At 35.8% G+C, this 18326-nt stretch overlaps 1 protein-coding gene across 1 annotated transcript; it reads left to right on the forward strand.

Annotated features, from left to right (window-relative positions):
- The first annotated feature begins 14313 nt into the window (after nucleotides 1–14313).
- Nucleotides 14314–15537, forward strand: LOC306651388 (NADH dehydrogenase [ubiquinone] 1 alpha subcomplex subunit 9, mitochondrial-like). Its single transcript, XM_079123964.1, has one exon. It carries the CDS (start codon nucleotides 14334–14336, stop codon nucleotides 15003–15005), a length of 672 nt encoding a protein of 223 aa, XP_078980090.1. The 5' UTR covers nucleotides 14314–14333; the 3' UTR covers nucleotides 15006–15537.
- The last annotated feature ends 2789 nt before the right edge of the window (nucleotides 15538–18326 follow it).

Raw genomic sequence — 18326 nt, forward strand, 5'->3', positions numbered from 1 at the left:
CTGAAAACCAGAAGTTTCCTTTAGCCTCTAGAAGTTTTACCACATCATGGGAGGTGAATACAATTAGGGCTCTTCCAGGCATCAGTTTGGTGGCCTCTGGAACTAGGAGAGCTACTACTGCTACTCCTGTAGGCAGTATGACTAGCCCCTTGCCACCAGGTCTAACTGTTTACTTTAGTACCCTATGGACTGCTGAGAGGGTCCTTGAGCTTGAGTTAGGACTCCTAGGGCTACAAACATATGCATTCAAAGTTCAACCAGAAGGGAAACTTAGAGTTTGGCTTAAAGAAGGGCCCACTTTAACTGAATAAAGGCCTGTTTTGACTCTAATTCCCATTCTAATAGGTTAGTACTTGGTTGTTGAGAATTCCTTATTTGCTAACGTTGGGGATGGTTTCTTTCTCCATATCCAGGGATTCATAACCTGCAAAATTCTCTTATGCCTAGAAATCCCCTTACTTGCCTGAGAGTTTGAGGGAAAGGAAAGGAAGAAATGGGCTTGATTCTTTTTCCCCTAGCATTCAAGTCCCCTTACTTAATATGAGCCCTAGGTACTTTACAGAGGGCTAGCATAGTTGGACTTTGTAGACAGAAGACTTTGTATCCCTTTTTGGCCAGAAACTTAAGCAGGGACTGAGTGCCCTCTTGTGATATTCTCTCTTATGGGGCACAGAGGAGAAGGTCATTCACATACTGGATGACTCCTGTCAATGGATGATTGATTCGGGACAAGTATTGAGCCAGGGCTTTTCTGAAAAGGTGTGGACTGTCCCTGAATCCCTGTGGTACAGGTCAATTGGGTGGACTTGTCTGAGGGGTCTTCAAGTGCAAATAGAAACTGGTAATCAAGATGTAAGGACACACACACACACACACACACAAAACATCCTTTAAGTTAAGTACTGTGAATCATTCAGAATCTTCAAGATTCTGAGAGAAGTGTAAGGTTAGGGACTATCAGATGCAAATGAATTATTGTCTCATTTATTAGTTGCAAGTCATGAACAAACCTTCAGTCTCCATTTGGCTTTGGTACTCCCAGGATAGGTGTATTGCAAGGGCTATTTCAAAGTATTAGGAGACTCTGAGATCTCATGTTTATTATGGTTTGCAGTCCTTTCTTAGTCTCCAGTTTTAAAGGTCATTGTTTTGGGTGCAGAAAAGATGTGGAATCATTGAGATGAATTTTGTCTGGGCTAGCTTCAATGGTCCTATCTTGCCTTGTGTAACTCAGACTTCAGGGTCTATATCTGCCTCCATAATGACAGGCAGAAAATTTGTCCTGTTACAATCAGAATATTTGTCTGCAAGCTAACAATTTCAATGTAAAATGGTATTTTAATTAATACTTTCCTCAAGGAGCCATTTTTCTCTTTCCTCCAGTTGGTATGATGGTCAAGCTTGAGTACAGAAAAGTCTTAGGTGTCTCTTTCTTAAAGTCTGGGGTCATATTTATTCCAATTCCTTTCAATGCATTCCAGAGGAGTGGAAACCCACTTTTCCAACTGTGAGACAAAAGGAGTCAGGGCATCCCCCAATATCCGTTATCTCCTGTAAGCCAGGGAGTCTCCTTGTTTTCATTCTGCACAGTAGCAGATCCTGCAAAGTAGCAGATTCTCTCTCCATGAACAAAAACATGGGCCTACTGGCCTCATGCTTACCAGTGAGGCTCCTTGTGAGGTTTTCTCTGTGTAATTTTCTAATTAGATCAGTTGGGAGATGTTTTTCTGTGGGATGTCTTAAGTCTACCACTAGTTAGAGTATCATTGGAGATAGTATTAGAACTCTTTCAAGAGGTAGCTTAAAAGTTTCCTTAAGCAAATAAAGTGCAAAGGAGGGCAATTGGGTCCTATCCAGTTCTCAGTTTCTATAAATTCTTGTAATTTGACCTTTTGGGCATAGGATCCTTTATATTTATGCTGCAGTCCTTGAGAGTCTCTGTAACACATTTTCAGGAGAAAAATTCTATTATATGATCAAGGACAAAATCTTCCAGCAGACATGGTGCAAAGGCCATGATCTCAATATGATATTCTAGAATTATAAAGGGAGAAACATTGGAAATTAAAAATATAAGTTGTTGGACCCAGAGAAAAGTCTGTTATTGGTGTAGGTTTATAGGGGATTTCTTGGATTTGAAAACTCAGGGGATAATATTTTGGCATGAATTTTAAGGAATAGCAAACTGTGGATGTTGAAAGGCACACCAGAGACAGGTCTGGCATATGAGAAGGCCTTCCAGGGTCCCCTTTGGAAGAGATCTCAGAGGAGTAAGAGAAATAAATAGAGTTATTTTAGGTGAAGGCATAATTCTAGGTAAAAGGAAGAAATTTGAGACTTTTGCTCTGGGGATATATGGGTCACCATTTTAGCCGAAGTCACAGATCAAATCAGGACTTCTGGAATCTGGGATCCATGGATGAAGGCAACCTCCACTATCTGGTCTCTGTCTCCCAAGAAAATGTAAAAGCAAAAGGAGAAAGGGTACAGTCAGGCTCACCACCCTGACAGTCAGTTGGGGTCGTTTTTAGCCTTGAGCTCTTAGGTCATATTGGACAGTAGCTCCAATCTGAGATCTTCAGATCCCCTCAGACCTATTTCTGGTCCCTCACAATGTTCTAGCAATCATGAAAGGAAATTGCTTCCCTTCAGAAACATTATTATTGATAAATGTTGGGTGATTGACTCCAAGGCAAGCAGAAAATCCTGTCACCTGATTCTTAAGAATTGCAGCCATGCTAGTCACTTTTAACTGACTGACAGGTGCCCAGTGTTTAATGCCAGTTCATCCACTAAGAAATAGAGCACAGAAGAGGGGAATGAGAGCACCCTCATCTGTATTATTCACCAATCCATGGATCCCAGACAACCCTGCTGAAATGTAGTACAAGGGCATGGTGTCAGGTGGGATTTTTGTCTCAAGAATCTGAAGAATGAGTTCCATGGACGATGGAGGGGAGAGTAGCAATATTTATTTGAAGCAGAAAAGGGCTTTTGCAGTGTGGGAGAGGTTCTAAGGGAGGGTACCACTGCTGTTGGTTAAAGCTGTCTTGGGCAGCAATAGGATATTCTCAAAGTCAGTTATTTTCTTTTAGGATGACGTGGTCTCCTTTCCTTCTTTGAGGCCCTTAATTCTATCTACCTAGAGACGGTCTACCTTCCTGTCTCAATATTACATACAAATGATGTTATATTCTCTCTAAATTTAAAATATTACAGTATATTCTATTTGTTGGTAAAAGTACTGGAGTAATAATATGTTTTTGCTTCTCGTGGATGATATTACTTTAGAAGACATTAGATACTGCTTGTATAAAAATCAATAGAGATTATACCTAATGTAAAATAAATGCTATCCACTTTACCTGTATTTTCATTAAACGAGTGCTAGAAGCTTAGTGACTGGGTATTTAGTTTATTATATATGAGTCATTTAACACTTTAAGCCATCATAAGAAATATATAAATATATCCAACTGGTTTGAAGAATGCAGTATCTAATAATAAAGAAACATCCATCAATTAACATAAAATTTAATTTCTGTAAGATCAGAATTAATATTAGAATTATATAATATCGCACACTGAGATATTTGAGCTGTAAAGATTTCTTTTTCAGTCTGCCTTGTTGGTATATCAGCAGAATTTGTGGCCTTTAGAAGATGTCTACTACTCCTCAGGTTTACCTCTGTTTCTCTGGATGTGGAGGTAGTTAGTGATAACACCAGCTGACCTCTGACACAATTTTTGTAGGCCTACTCCAATCTTTTGCATGTTCAGGCACCTACAAGCTTCCAGATTGATCAGAGAAGACAGTTCCTAGTTATCTGAAACTTAGCAGCCAGATTACTCCATGTTGAGGGATTCAGTCTTATATGCCCTCCTGAGGGCATGTACCCCAATCTGTCAAATCCAGTGGAGGATTTCCTGTATATATTTTGGAGTGTGAGAGGTGTACTAGTCAAAGATAATGAACTGACTGAAGTGGCGCTGGGTGCTCTGTGGTAGGTACAGGTCTGCTCTCCCCTCTGTAGTACACAGGCCTTCAGTCAGTGGACTTGTATCTAGGCACACTGGTGATGTGGGTTGCTCCTCTGAAAGGCCCTTTGTGGAGTGTGCGATGTTACATATGTGCAAAGTTCTCAGTTGGATACTGGGTTACCTTCAGGAAATGCCTTCTATGTGTCTGGACATGTGAATGAGATTTGTGTCTACTAGCAAGTCAGGGACACAGGGCTATGGACCCTCCAGAGGTGTGCTGCATCATTAAGGGATAGGAACCTCTTTTGTGATTGCTATGGTTCCCATGTCAGCCACTGGCGATTGTTAGGCAAAACAGAGGCCCATGTCTGCATTCACATTGGGCACTACATCTGTTGGCCATTTCTGTTGGATTTAATGGAACACTGCAGGGTTCAATCTAATCTATGAACTGGAAAATGTAAATAGGCTTTTACTGAAAAATTTCAGTTTTAAGAATTTATCCCACAGATGTATATGCCCATATAATTGTTGGTACCATTGTGCTAAGTCATATATTCCAGCATGATTTATAATTTTTAAAAATAGTCTGGAAAATTAGAAACAAAATGTTGTTGGAGTTTAGCAACCAAGTTAGTGTCCAAGAACAACACAGCAACAAAATGAAAAAATACCCAAAGTGGTGGAAAATTCCATGACATTTTGGTTCACCAGTCTACCTACCATCTTCCCCTGAACCAAAGGTTGAGGGGAAACTGCTTATTCCCCAATTTTTCCCTCAGGACAGAATGAAACTTGTAAAACTTGTTTGCTCATTAGTTCATTCTGCTCACAAGTGTGAGAAACTTAGAAAAAATTGCATCAGTTATTTGAAAACTGAAACCACATATTACTATAATACACACAATATCGAAAAAAATGATTTGAATAGCCTAAAACTCTTAAGGAAATTCAGGTCATATTTACAAACTTCCAAAAAAGAATATCAAGATGTAGATGACTTCACTGAAACAATTTTAATAAATATTTAAGGAACAATGAACAACAACCCTACAGAATCTCCTTTTGAGAATAAAAGAGACAGGAGAAGTTCATGAATCACTTTTGTTAAACCAGTGCACATATACCAAAACCAAACAATGGCATTCCAAAAAGAAAAAAAATTCCTGAACAATATTTCTGGGTTGTATTAAAATGTTGTTTAGCATTATGTTTTTTTCAGAGTGGCTGTGACATTTTACATTCACTTCAACAGTTCATGAGGATTATATTTTCTCTGTATATTCACCAGTGTTTCTTATAGTCAGTATTTTTTAAAAAATTTAACCATTCTTATAAATAACTAAATATATCTTACTGTTGTTTAAATCTTCATTTTTCTAATTGCTAATGAAGTTGAATATCTTTTTATGAGCTTATTTTCCACATGAATGTCCTCTTCATAGAAATCTTATATGAAATATAGAGTTTTTATAAAGATTGACTCAACTTTTGGCTCAGGGAAAGGTGGTAGGTAGACTGGTGAACCAAAATGCCACGGAATTTTCCACCACTTTGGGTATTTTTCCATTTTGTTGCTGTGTTGTTCTTGGACACTAACTTGGTTGCTAAACTCCAACAACATTTTGTTTCTAATTTTCCAGACTATTTTTAAAAATTTTAAATCATGCTGGAATATATGACTTAGCACAATGGTACCATCAATTATATGGGCATATACATCTGTGGGATAAATTCTTAAAACTGAAAGTTTTCAGTGAAAGCTGATTTACATTTTCAAGTTTATAGATTTGACTTTCACACAGATTTTTGCCAATTAATACTTTAATAAGCAATATAGGAGAATGTTTGTTTCACTGATCCTCACTAAAACAATATTTTGACTGCCATATTGAAAGATGGAAAATAGTCTTTCAGTAAAGTTAATCATTTTATTATCTTGGTTTTAACAATATTGTTCTTGATTTGATGTCATTTTAATTTTTATATTTAGAATTTCATGCAATTTTCTCAGTGATTATGAAAACTTCTTCATAAATTATTTGTGAACTATTTTAATATTAAAGAAAGTAGACCTTTGCAGTATTAATTCCAAATACTTTTTCCAACTTTTTCAGCATCTTGTATTTTGGGCATTAGTGTGTTGATATATTTAAATGTAATTAAGTACCTTTTTTCCCAAAGATTTTTAGTTTTGTGGTATGTTTATAAAAGCCTAATTTTCTATAAAATTATAAATGTGTCTTCCTATGTTTTCTTCTGTTACTTATGTGTTTTTTTTTTTTTTTTCCCATCCAAATCTATATTGGACTATCTTTTATTCCAATGGTTTTTCTTCTCCTCTTCTTTCTGTGTTCTCCCTCCTAAGGAAGAAAACTAGCAACTGCATGTCCCACATATTTTGACAAATAGTTTCAAGTTAACTTTTCTCAAAATGGAATATACCTAGATGATTTGAAAGGAGGCAGAGAAAATTACAGGAGCAATATCATGTTACTCAGGGTTAAGCCTGTTAGTCATTATATCATTTATCTTTATAATGAAATTTAATAAATTAGTCTTTCTTTATGTATCATAATTGATTAAAAATGACAGAAAAAACCCTTTGATACATTTGTAATTTATACTGATAAAGGGTGAAGCAATGAAATTTAATTTATAAATCAGCATGTGTTTCTAACTATAATAGCAATCATATTGTGCTTGCTGTAATAATAATATATTTTACCTGATTAACATATATCAACACCACATTGACACTTTTATCATATACATTATCCATTATTGATACAATATGGAAACTCAAATCAATAATATATATTTACTATGTTAACAATCAAAATGCTTAAATGACACATCCATAAAGAAAGCATTAATTACTCTAAATAATTTTAAAATAAATTAGCAGCACAAACACTGAATCAATAGTGTTAGAATAATAAGAGAAATATGATTCTTAAGAGGATAATGTTCTAAGAGTGTTTTTATACCACTATTTTATTTTTGTATTGTTATTTTTTGACAGTGCTAGTGATGTAACCCAGGGCTTCACACATGCCAGGGAAGCACTCTACCACTGAACTGCAAACCCAGCCATTTTGAATTTAAAAAATTCAAAAAAACCTATTACCTTAAATGTCTAAAGATTTTCTAATGAAAAAACTAATTTTTCCTCATGTAGAATTATTTAATTACATTGTTAATTACACAAAAGAGTTTCAAGCATCACTAAACATGTCATGATTATACTTTTAAAAAGCTATATTTATGTAAGCAACGTGGAGTAGTGAAAACCACTTTTTTTAATTTGGAGAAATAGCTTTTATAAATGTATATTAAAGGAATATCTCTTTTAGATCTGATTCAGTTTTTCTGTTTCTGGTCAAAATCATGAAGACTTCTTTTGACCTCCCTTGACTTATATATCATGTGAGAATAATATTCATGCTTTAATCATTTGTTGGAATAAGTGTTATGTTTTCATGACTACACAAAACTTTCAATTGCCTTTTAACAAGTGTTTCTAGAATCAAAATGACTTTTTTTCCTTTAAATGTGGTAAACATTATTTTCATAATCTCACTCATTCAAATAATCTGCATTATTTTTGAAACAGAAACATTAATTCTGAACTGATTTTTTTCATAAAATCATATATACCATATAAATGAATATCTAATAGATTAGCTTTGTTCTGCAGGTGTTAATAATAAATATTCTAAACTTGACTGTGTAACATTACCTAAGTTTAAATTAGAGTTCTGGAAATTGTCAATTGCAAATCTTTGTACAACCCAGTCTTTCTTTGCTTCAGAATAAAATTTATTTATCAATAAATGAGAATAAAACCATATTCATCTAACAGGGTTAAATGAAACAACATGTACAAAATTTCCTTAAACCAAAGCTGAAAAATTGTGACTACTCATACACATTTTATTATTGCTCTGCAGTTTATTTTGGCTAAAATTTCTATGAGTATAGCATTTATTTTCCACAATCTGAATAATCCTTTGAAAATAATTGAGTCCTGACTGCATTTCTAAATCTTTAGCTAGGGAAAATAACATTAAAATAACAAATCTGTTGAGTACCAAATTCGGATTAGATAGTCATAAAAATAATATACCAATTATGGAAATATTAGGTCTTTTATTCTATATGAAACAAATGTACCTGAAAATCTGATGATTTAATAGATAAGAAATTTATTTTTGATTTACATAAAATCTAATTATTGATATTGACAGGACCATTTTTTCCCCTATAATTCTGGAACTCAAAGTTAGGATTTTCTGCCATCATCTCCAAGGCTGTTCTGGAAGTCAAGAACCTACTTGCAGAAGGGTGAGTAATAAGTGAAGGAAACTGTGACTGATTTTCATGAGGTCTTTTATTTATCTGGAAGTTGTACCCATTACTTCTTGTTATGTTCCATTGGTCTAAATTTAATTTCATGATATTATTACCTAACTTCAAAGAAACAGAGAAATCTAAACTATCTGCATACACAAGAGGGAAAGAAAACAATTTTGGTGAACTGCAATTTTAATCTGCCGTATTTAATAAATCAAGGAATTTGACAAGTACCAGATATATACTATCTTTATAGAGGGATTTTTAGAAAATTGGAGACCTTTTGAAGAGCTTTAAATTTGTGTATACTTGGACTTGACAAAAAAAATCCAAATATATTCCATCACAAATGGATAGCTTCATTCCTTTATCTTTGTTATTCCCCATTTGTGTGCTTATCTAGGACTTGGTGATATTTACTGCAGAGGTCAAATATATGCCCTTATTTACTCTGAAGAAATTATATAATATGCATTCCTTTATGCTAAATCCATTTTTATACATGCCTTCTCAAAGGAATGAGGGATATATTTTCTTTCTATAATAATTTCCTGTGCAAACACCAGATAATAATCCTCAATTTTTCTGCATATGCTCACACTATTAATGAAATCTTCTTGCTAAATATTTTCTGTCATTGAAAGAAGAAGCTAGTTAAAAAATTCCTCCTTTTGCTGTAGCTCTTTCATAAACAATACATTCATAATATTGCCTAAACAGACAAACACAATTATGACAGTCACATGGATTAATTACTAAGTCTATAATCATTGCCTGGCCTGTTTTAGGAAAAAAATCAAGATATGTAACTATGCTATTGTAGCATAAAATCAGGAAATATCTTTGAAAATCTAATATTGTTCAATATATATTTCATAGAAAAGTGAATAGGCATGTCTCCAAGATGAATAAACCTCTTCACAGGAGCATGGGCACATCCCCACCCACCTCCACACACACTTGAATTAATGCTTTTATTTTTGTTTTATTTTCTGTAATACTATTTACTTAATATGATATTTAATCAAATAAATCCAGTGTAAGAAAATATCCTAAGAACTAGATGAGCATATTTTGAATTTATTTTAAATATCTACAGAAGTGTTTATAAAATATTTTATATGTTTATAAACATCTAATCAGTAATAATTGGTGTTACAATAATTAACTGACCTCCTGTATAGATAGTTTGCATGAATGCATATATTTTACTAGATAATTTAAAAAGAGATGCAATAATTGATCTCTTTTCACATATGGTTCTTCTCAAACATAGGGACATGTTTCTCACTATTGTGCTTATTATTTGTGGAATGTTGTATAGAATGGCTAGGCTTAGAGTAAACATTCAAATTATATTCTGCATTACTCTTCTGTGAATCCATTTTTATTTGTTATAGCCTTCACTGATATCCCTTTTCTTAGAATTTGTGCAAGCATTTTAACCTGTATTATATAGTGATTTTTTTTTTTTTTTTTTTACTTTCTAATATTGTTAACTATCATTGGCTCTGTGAATATTTGTTCTATAACTGACTTGGTTAATTTTTTGTGAGCAGTTATAATTTCTCCTATTTAATTTCCAAAGAGCTGAATCACAGTGCCATGACCAAAACCTTTATTGATCAGCATTGCATATGTAGTAGTTGTAAAGAACTAATGACAATTTCATTTTAGCTTGAAATTCAGAAATTTATTTAAGATGCAAGATGAACTGATATGCTATATAAAAACTTATAGTTTAGTCTATCGAGATGCTTCATGAGTAAAAACAATGAAAAGAAGGGAGTGATTTTAGTGTATAATACCAGAATACTCCACTCTGTTTTTGATACGGAAATTCAGTCATCATGTAAAGTGTTTAGATAGAAGAGTTTTAATTATTAGTCAATCCAATTAAACTTATATTAATCTTTTTTCATGTTGCCATTTAATTCTTTTATGTGTTCAAGAATAATCATTGATTTTAGTTTGCCCAGATTTTTCTTGCTGTAAAAGAGAGATTAAAACTTTCAAAGTTCTGTGAGTGTGGAACCTGAATCAAAATGTATAAATATGTCTAGTCTCACCTATACTATTCAATATAGTATTCAGAATTTTTGTAAGAGCTATTAGACAAGAGAATGATCTAAAAGGGATACAAATAGAAATGGAAGGAGTCAAATTATCATTATTTGCATATGATATAATGCTGAGTTTAGAAGACCAAAAATGCTCCTTAAGAAGACTTTTAGAACTGATAAACAAATTTGGGAGTATAGCAGGATACAATCTGAACACTCAAAAAAGAGTAGGTTTTCTATGCACTAATAATAAATCCACTGGAAAAAAATTTAGGAAGGCAATTCCATTCACAATAGCCTCAAAAACAAAACTACCTAGGAATAAATCTAGCCAAGAAGGTAAAAGATTTTTACACTGAAAATTATAAAATACTGACGAAGAATTCGAAGAAGACATTAGAAAATGAAAAGACCTCCCATGTGCATGGATAGGCAAATATTTTAATATGGCCATATTGCCAAAATTAATCTACAGATCTGATGTAATCTATAACAGAATATTAATAACATTCTTCACAGAATTAAAAAAATACAGAAGAATGAAAGACCAAGAATAGCCAAAGCAATTCTGAGCAAAAAGAGCAATCCTGGAGACATCATCATTCCCAATTTCAAACCATACTGTAAAGCTACAGTAACAAAAACAGCATGGTACTGGCATGAAATACCATATACTCTCAATAAACTTGCATGTTCCATAATGTTTAATGTGTCTTATTATCTCCAGTAATATTTTTTGACTAATACCCTATTTTTTATTGTTAACTAATATGGATATATCAGGTTCATTGACTGATTTTATGTTTCTTTACACTTTTTGCTTTTACATTTTAAAAATTTCCTTAATTTTGTTTAGATTCTTGTAAAGAATATAGAGATAGATTTTAAAAATACTGTCATTTAGTATTTGACCTGTATTTTTCCATACACATTTTATAGTTACTTTGAAATATGAGTTTCACTTACAAAAATTTGTGTATTTATATATATGTGTATATATATATGCATAGTTATATATATAATTGGTATTTTTATATATAATTCAGATTTCACATATATAGAATTTTGGAAGTTTTGATCTCACTTTTCAGCAAGAAGAAACCAAACAAACTAAAAAAAAAAATGATTGTTCTTGAACCCATCAAAGAAATAATATAGTAGCCAAATAAACTCTTTAAAATCTGAAGAGGCAGACTCATTCAAAGACAAAACAACTAAGATATGCTTACCAGGAGCAGAAATCTTTGGACTCTGTAAGCTGTAAGAACCTTAAATAATAATTTTGATGAATTCTTGAGGGGGAGTGGAAAAATGAGACTGAAAAACTTCTTGGAAACAGTAGCAGACATCCCTTTTAGTGAATATTTATTCCAGGAAATCCATCAGGTTGTAACATAAAGAATCTGTAGAAGATTCCCCTCCTAGACCTGGTAGGGGAAGGGGGAGAATATCTGTTGTAAAATATTTCAATTTTCTTTTCAATAGCAAGTTTCTACAATTTTTGGAAAAGAACATCACCAGAGAGTGGTGCTGAAGCCTCATGTTACAGCAGGTGATTTGTATCTCACTCCAGCTCTCTCCTGTTTCATCTGAGGTATACTGTACAATGATCAGTGGCAAGATGTCATGAATAGAAATTAAGAATTATAAAACCGAGGAGGAGGAGGAGGAGGAGCGGGGCGGGTCCTTTGGACTCGCAGTGACTGCATTAGCGCTCCAGGCGGCTGCTCAGAGGAGAAGGCGAGTGGTGAGTTGTTTGGACTTAAAGTGACAGCTCCTGAACACAGGGGGGCTGCCTGGAGGAGAAGCGTGGTGGGACGCTTGGTCTTGAGTGGCCGCACCAGAGCTCCGGGCGGTTGCCCAAAGGACCCGTGCTGCGGGTCACGTGGACTCAGAGCCACTCAGAGCGACCACTCCTGAACACCCCGGGGGTTATCTGGAGAAGGAGGAGGAACGGGGAGGGTCACTTCGACTCGGAGTGATTGATTGCCCAGGGCTACGGGTGGTTGGTGGAGGTGGAGGCACGCAGTGAGTTTCTTGGACTCCTAGTGACCCCACCGGAATACTGGGCGGCTGTCTGGAGGAAGAGGCGTGTGGCGGGTCTCTGGGATTCAGAGCGATTGTACAGGGCCCCAGGTGGCTGCTCAGAGGAGGGGCCGCATAGCCAGGCGATTAGGTGCAGAGCAGGGTCCCAGGATCTAGGAGGCTTCTTGGTGGAAGAGCCGCACAGAGACAGGCTTAGGGCGGAGCGAAGGTTCCAGGCCTGTGGGCAGATTCTCTGAGGAAGGGCAGCCTAAGGAGAGTCATCTGCAAAGGGTGAGGCTCCCAGGCCCAGGAGGTAGGGCCGGGCCCCTGGGAACTTTGCAGAGGAAGGCAGCCCAGCCCAGGCGGTAGCGGTAAATTGAGGGGAACCCCTAGGAGGGAACTGACCAGCGAGACCTCCCCACCGGGTGAGTCTTCCCTGCGGGGTGAGGTTTCCCCACAAGGACGGTAAAACTAGAGACTCAGGCCCAAACAGGCCTTGCCTCAGCCCGCAGCCTAGGTCCCCTTTGGATGACCATTGGTCAACAAGTGGAGGCACCTCTGCCCACTAGCAGGGATTATACCCCACCTGAAGGCCACCACTCCTAGAGAGGAAGCTTCCTTGTGGAGCACCGCATTATCAACTTCCTCCAAGACTTCAGCCTACTGAAGGCTAAGGGGGAATATATATAGAAATCTTCAGGGACATTGTAAGTCAATAGAGGAAATCTGCAATATCTCAGCGGTCTTCTGATACCTGAACAATATGAGAAAACAAGGAAAGAAAATGCTGCAAACAAATCTAGATGTTACATCAATAAAACCCAGTGACAGCATGGCAGAAGAAATGAGAGAAAAGGAGTTCAGAATGTACATAATTAAAATGATCAGAGAAGCAAACGATGAGATGAAAGAGCAAATGCACGCACTGAATGATGAGATGAAAGAGCAAATGCAAGCATTGATTGATCGCACCAATCGACAGTTAAAAGAGCAAATACAGGAAGCAAAAGATCATTTCAATAAAGAGAGATATTGAAAAAAAACCAAACAGAAATCCTTGACATGAAGGAAACAATAAACCAAATTAAGAACTCCATAGAAAGCATATCCAATAGGATAGAACACCTGGAAGACAGAACCTCAGACATTGAAGACAAAATATTTAACCTTGAAAACAAAGTTGAACAAACAGAGAAGATGGTAAGAAATCGTGAACAGAATCTACAAGAACTATGGGATATCATGAAAAGGCCAAATTTAAGAATTATTGGGATTGAGGAAGGCCTAGAGAAACAAGCCAAAGGAATGAACAACCTATTCAATGAAATAATATCAGAAAATTTCCCAAATCTCAAGAATGAAATGGAAAATCAAGTTCAAGAGGCTTATAGGACTCCAAATACATAAAATTACAACAGACCCACACCAAGGCACATTATAATGAAAATACCGAACATACAAAATAAAGACAGAATTTTAAAGGCTGTGAGAGAAAAGAACCAAATTACATTCAGGGGGAAACCAATACGGATATCAGCAGATTTTTCAATCCAGACCCTAAAAGCTAGAAGGGCCTGGAACAACATTTTTCAAGCCCTGAAAGAAAATGGATGCCAACCAAGAATCTTATACCCAGCAAAACTTACCTTCAAATTTGACGATGAAATAAAATCCTTCCATGATAAGCAAAAGCTAAAAGAATTTGCAAAAAGAAAGCCGGCATTACAGAACATTCTCAGCAAAATATTCCATGAGGAAGAGATGAAAAACAAAGAAGCAAATCAGCAAAGGGAGGAATTATCCTAAAGGAATTGTCAAATAAAGGAGGAACCAAGTTGTGTCAAACAAATAAATATATAAAATTTAAAAAATGAACCAAATGAACCCCGGTTCGTCCGGGCCCTGCCAATGTCACGTTCTGCCATTTCTGCAGTAGCCACATCTGGGGTTCATGGCCCATCCTGTCGCCAGCTTCATCATGCTCTCATTCCTCATGGAAAAGGTGGACGTTCCTCTGTCAGTGGGGTTGTGGCCACTGTGTTTGGAGCAACAGGATTCCTTGGCCGATATGTTGTCAACCATCTTGGACGGATGGGGTCACAGGTGATCATACCCTATCGATGTGATCCTTATGACATTATGCATCTTCGGCCCATGGGTGACCTGGGCCAGATTATCTTTCTGGAATGGAATGGGAGAGACAAAGATTCTATCCGAAGAGCAGTGGAGCACAGTAATGTGGTCATCAATCTTGTTGGACGAGATTGGGAAACCAGAAACTTTGATTTTGAGGATGTTTTTGTGAAGATTCCCCATACAATAGCTCAAATTTCTAAGGAAGCTGGAGTTGAAAAATTCATCCATGTTTCCCATCTGAATGCAGACATTAGAAGCTTTTCTAGATATCTGAGAAATAAGGCTGTTGGAGAGAAGGAAGTGAGAAATGCATTTCCAGAAGCTACCATCATAAAACCATCAGACATCTTTGGAAGAGAGGATAGATTCCTCAACCATTTTGCAAATATTCGTTGGTTTGGTGGTGTACCTCTTATTTCCTTGGGCAGGAAGACTGAGAAATAACCAGTGTATGTTTCAGATGTATCCAAAGGAATTATTAATACAATTAAAGACCCAGATGCCAGAGGAAAAACCTTTGCCTTTGTTGGACCCAATCGTTACCTCCTCTTTGACCTGGTACAGTATATTTTTGCTATGGCTCACAGACCCTTTCTCCCCTATCCCGCACCACGTTTTGCTTATCGATTGATAGCAAGACTCTTTGAAATAAACCCATTTGAGCCTTGGACAACAAGGGATAAAGTGGAACGGATGCATATCACAGACTTGACATTGTCTCATCTGCCTGGCTTAGAAGACCTTGGTATTGAAGCAGCTCCACTGGAACTCAAGGCCGTTGAGGTGCTGCGGCGTCATCGCACTTATCGCTGGCTGTCTTCTGAAATTGAGGATGTGAAGCCCGCCAAAACTGTCAACTATTAGTGCCCCCTGAGCAGCCTTGATTTCTGGTGTCATTTGGTTTACCCAGCAACCTACATTCTTTAGAGAATCCTGTACATAGTGATTAAGATCCTTCTATTAAATGTCCAAGAGTAAAAAAAAAAAAAAAAAAAAAAAAAAAAAATGAACCAAATGACCGGGAAACCAAATCATATCTCTATAATAACCCTGAATTTTAATGGCCTGAATTCATCAATCAAAAGACATAGACTGGCAGATTGGATCAAAAAGAAAGATCCAACAATATGTTGCCTGCAAGAGACTCACCTCATAGAAAAAGATACCCATAGACTAAAGGTGAAAGGATGGGGAAAAACATACCATGCACATGGACTCAGCAAAAAAGCTGGAGTATCCATCCTCATTTCCGATAATGTGGACTTCAAGCCAAAGTTAGTCAGAAGGGATAAAGAAGGTCATTTCATACTGCTGAAGGGAAGCATAAATCAGCAAGATATAACAATCATAAACATCTATGCCCCAAACAGTGGCTCATCCATGTATGTCAAACAAATCCTTCTCAATTTCAGAAACCAAATAGACCATAACACAATAATACTAGGTGATTTTAACACACCTCTCTCAACACTGGACAGATCTTCCAGACAAAAATTGAACAAAGAAACCATAGATCTCAATAACGCAATTAATAATTTGGACTTAACGGACATTTATAGAATATACCATCCAACCAAGAGCGAATACACTTTCTTCTCAGCAGCACATGGATCCTTCTCTAAAATAGACCATATATTATGCCACAAAGCTAATGTTAGCAAATACAAGAAGATAGAGACACTAGCATGTATTCTATCAGATCATAATGGATTGAAGTTAGAAATAAATGAAAGAGTAAAACACAGAAACTATTCCAACATCTGGAGATTAAACAATATGCTATTATATGATGAATGGATAACAGAAGATATTAGGAAGGAAATTAAAAAATTCTTAGAGGTAAATGAGAACAAAGAAACATCATATCAAAATCTCTGGGACACTATGAAAGCAGTACTTAGAGGGAAATTTATTTCATGGAGCCCATTTAATAAAAGAAGTAAAACTCAACAAATAAACGACCTAACACTACAGCTGAAAGCCCTAGAAAAAGAAGAACAGAACAGCACCAAAAGTAGTAGAAGACAGGAAATATTTAAACTCAGAGCTGAAATCAATGAAATTGAAACAAAAGAAACAATACAAAAAATTGACAAAATAAATAGTTGGTTCTTCGAAAAAATAAACAAAATTGATAAACCTTTAGCCACACTAACAAAGAGAAGACGAGAGAAAACCCAAATCACTAAAATTCGGAATGAACAAGGAAATATCACAACAGACAGGATTGAAATACAAAACATAATTAGAAGCTATTTTGAAAATCTATACTCCAACAATATAGAAAATTTTGAAGGCATGAACAGGTTTCTAGAGACATATGAATTGCCTAAACTGAACGAGGAGGACATAAACAATTTAAATAGACCAATTTCAAGTACTGAAATAGAAGAAGTCATCAAAAGCCTACCAACAAAGAAAAGTCCAGGACCAGATGGGTTCTCAGCCGAGTTCTACAAAACCTTTAAAGAAGAGCTCATTCCAATACTTCTCAAAGTATTCCATAAAATAGAAGAGAAGGGAACCCTTCAAACTCATTCTATGAAGCCAATATCACCCTGATACCTATACCAGACAGAGACTCATCAAGGAAAGAAAATTTCAGACCAATATCCTTAATGAACATCGATGCAAAAATTCTCAACAAAATTTTAGCAAATCGCATACAAAAACATATTAAAAAGATAGTGCACCATGATCAAATTGGTTTCATCCCAGGGATGCAAGGTTGGTTCAACATCAGGAAATCAATAAACGTAATTCACCACATTAATAGACTTAAAGTCAAGAATCACATGATTATTTCAATAGATGCAGAAAAAGCATTTGATAAAATACAGCACCCCTTCATGCTCAAAACACTAGAAAAAATAGGGATAGTGGGAACATTCCTTAACATTGTAAAGGCCATTTATGCTAAGCCCATGGCTAATATCATTCTAAATGGTGAAAAACTGAAAGCATTCCCCCTAAAAACTGGAACAAGGCAGGGATGCCCTCTTTCACCACTTCTATTCAACATCGTTCTTGAGACTCTGGCCAGAGCAATTAGATAAACCAAAGAGATTAAAGGGATACGAATTGGGAAAGAAGAACTCAAACTATCCCTGTTCGCTGATGACATGATTATATATTTAGAGGAACCTGGAAATTCCGCCAGAAAACTCTTAGAACTCATAAGTGAATTCAGTAAAGTCGCAGGTTACAAGATCAATGCCCATAAATCCAACGCATTTTTATACATAAGTGATGAATCTTCAGAAAGAGAAATTAGGAAAACTACCCCATTCACAATAGCCTCGAAAAAAATAAAATACTTGGGAATCAATCTCACAAAAGAGGTGAAAGACCTCTACAATGAGAACTATACAACACTAAAGAAAGAAATTAAAGAACACCTTAGAAGATGGAAAGATCTTCCATGTTCTTGGATAGGAAGAATTAATATTGTCAAAATGGCCATACTACCTAAAGTGCTATACAAATTCAATGCAATTCCAATTAAAATCCCAATTGTGTACCTTACAGAAATAGAGCAAGTAATTATGAAATTCATCTGGAAGAATAAGAAACCCAGAATAGCTAAAGCAATCCTTAGCAGGAAGAGTGAAACAGGGGGTATTGCAATACCAGATCTTCAACTCTACTACAAAGCAATAGTAACAAAAACGGCATGGTATTGGTACCAAAATAGAAAGGTAGATCAATGGTACAGAATAGAGGACACGGACACAAACCCAAATAAATACAATTTTCTCATACTAG

Source organism: Sciurus vulgaris (genome assembly GCF_902686455.1).
Source record: "Sciurus vulgaris genome assembly, chromosome: X".
NCBI lineage: Eukaryota > Metazoa > Chordata > Mammalia > Rodentia > Sciuridae > Sciurus > Sciurus vulgaris.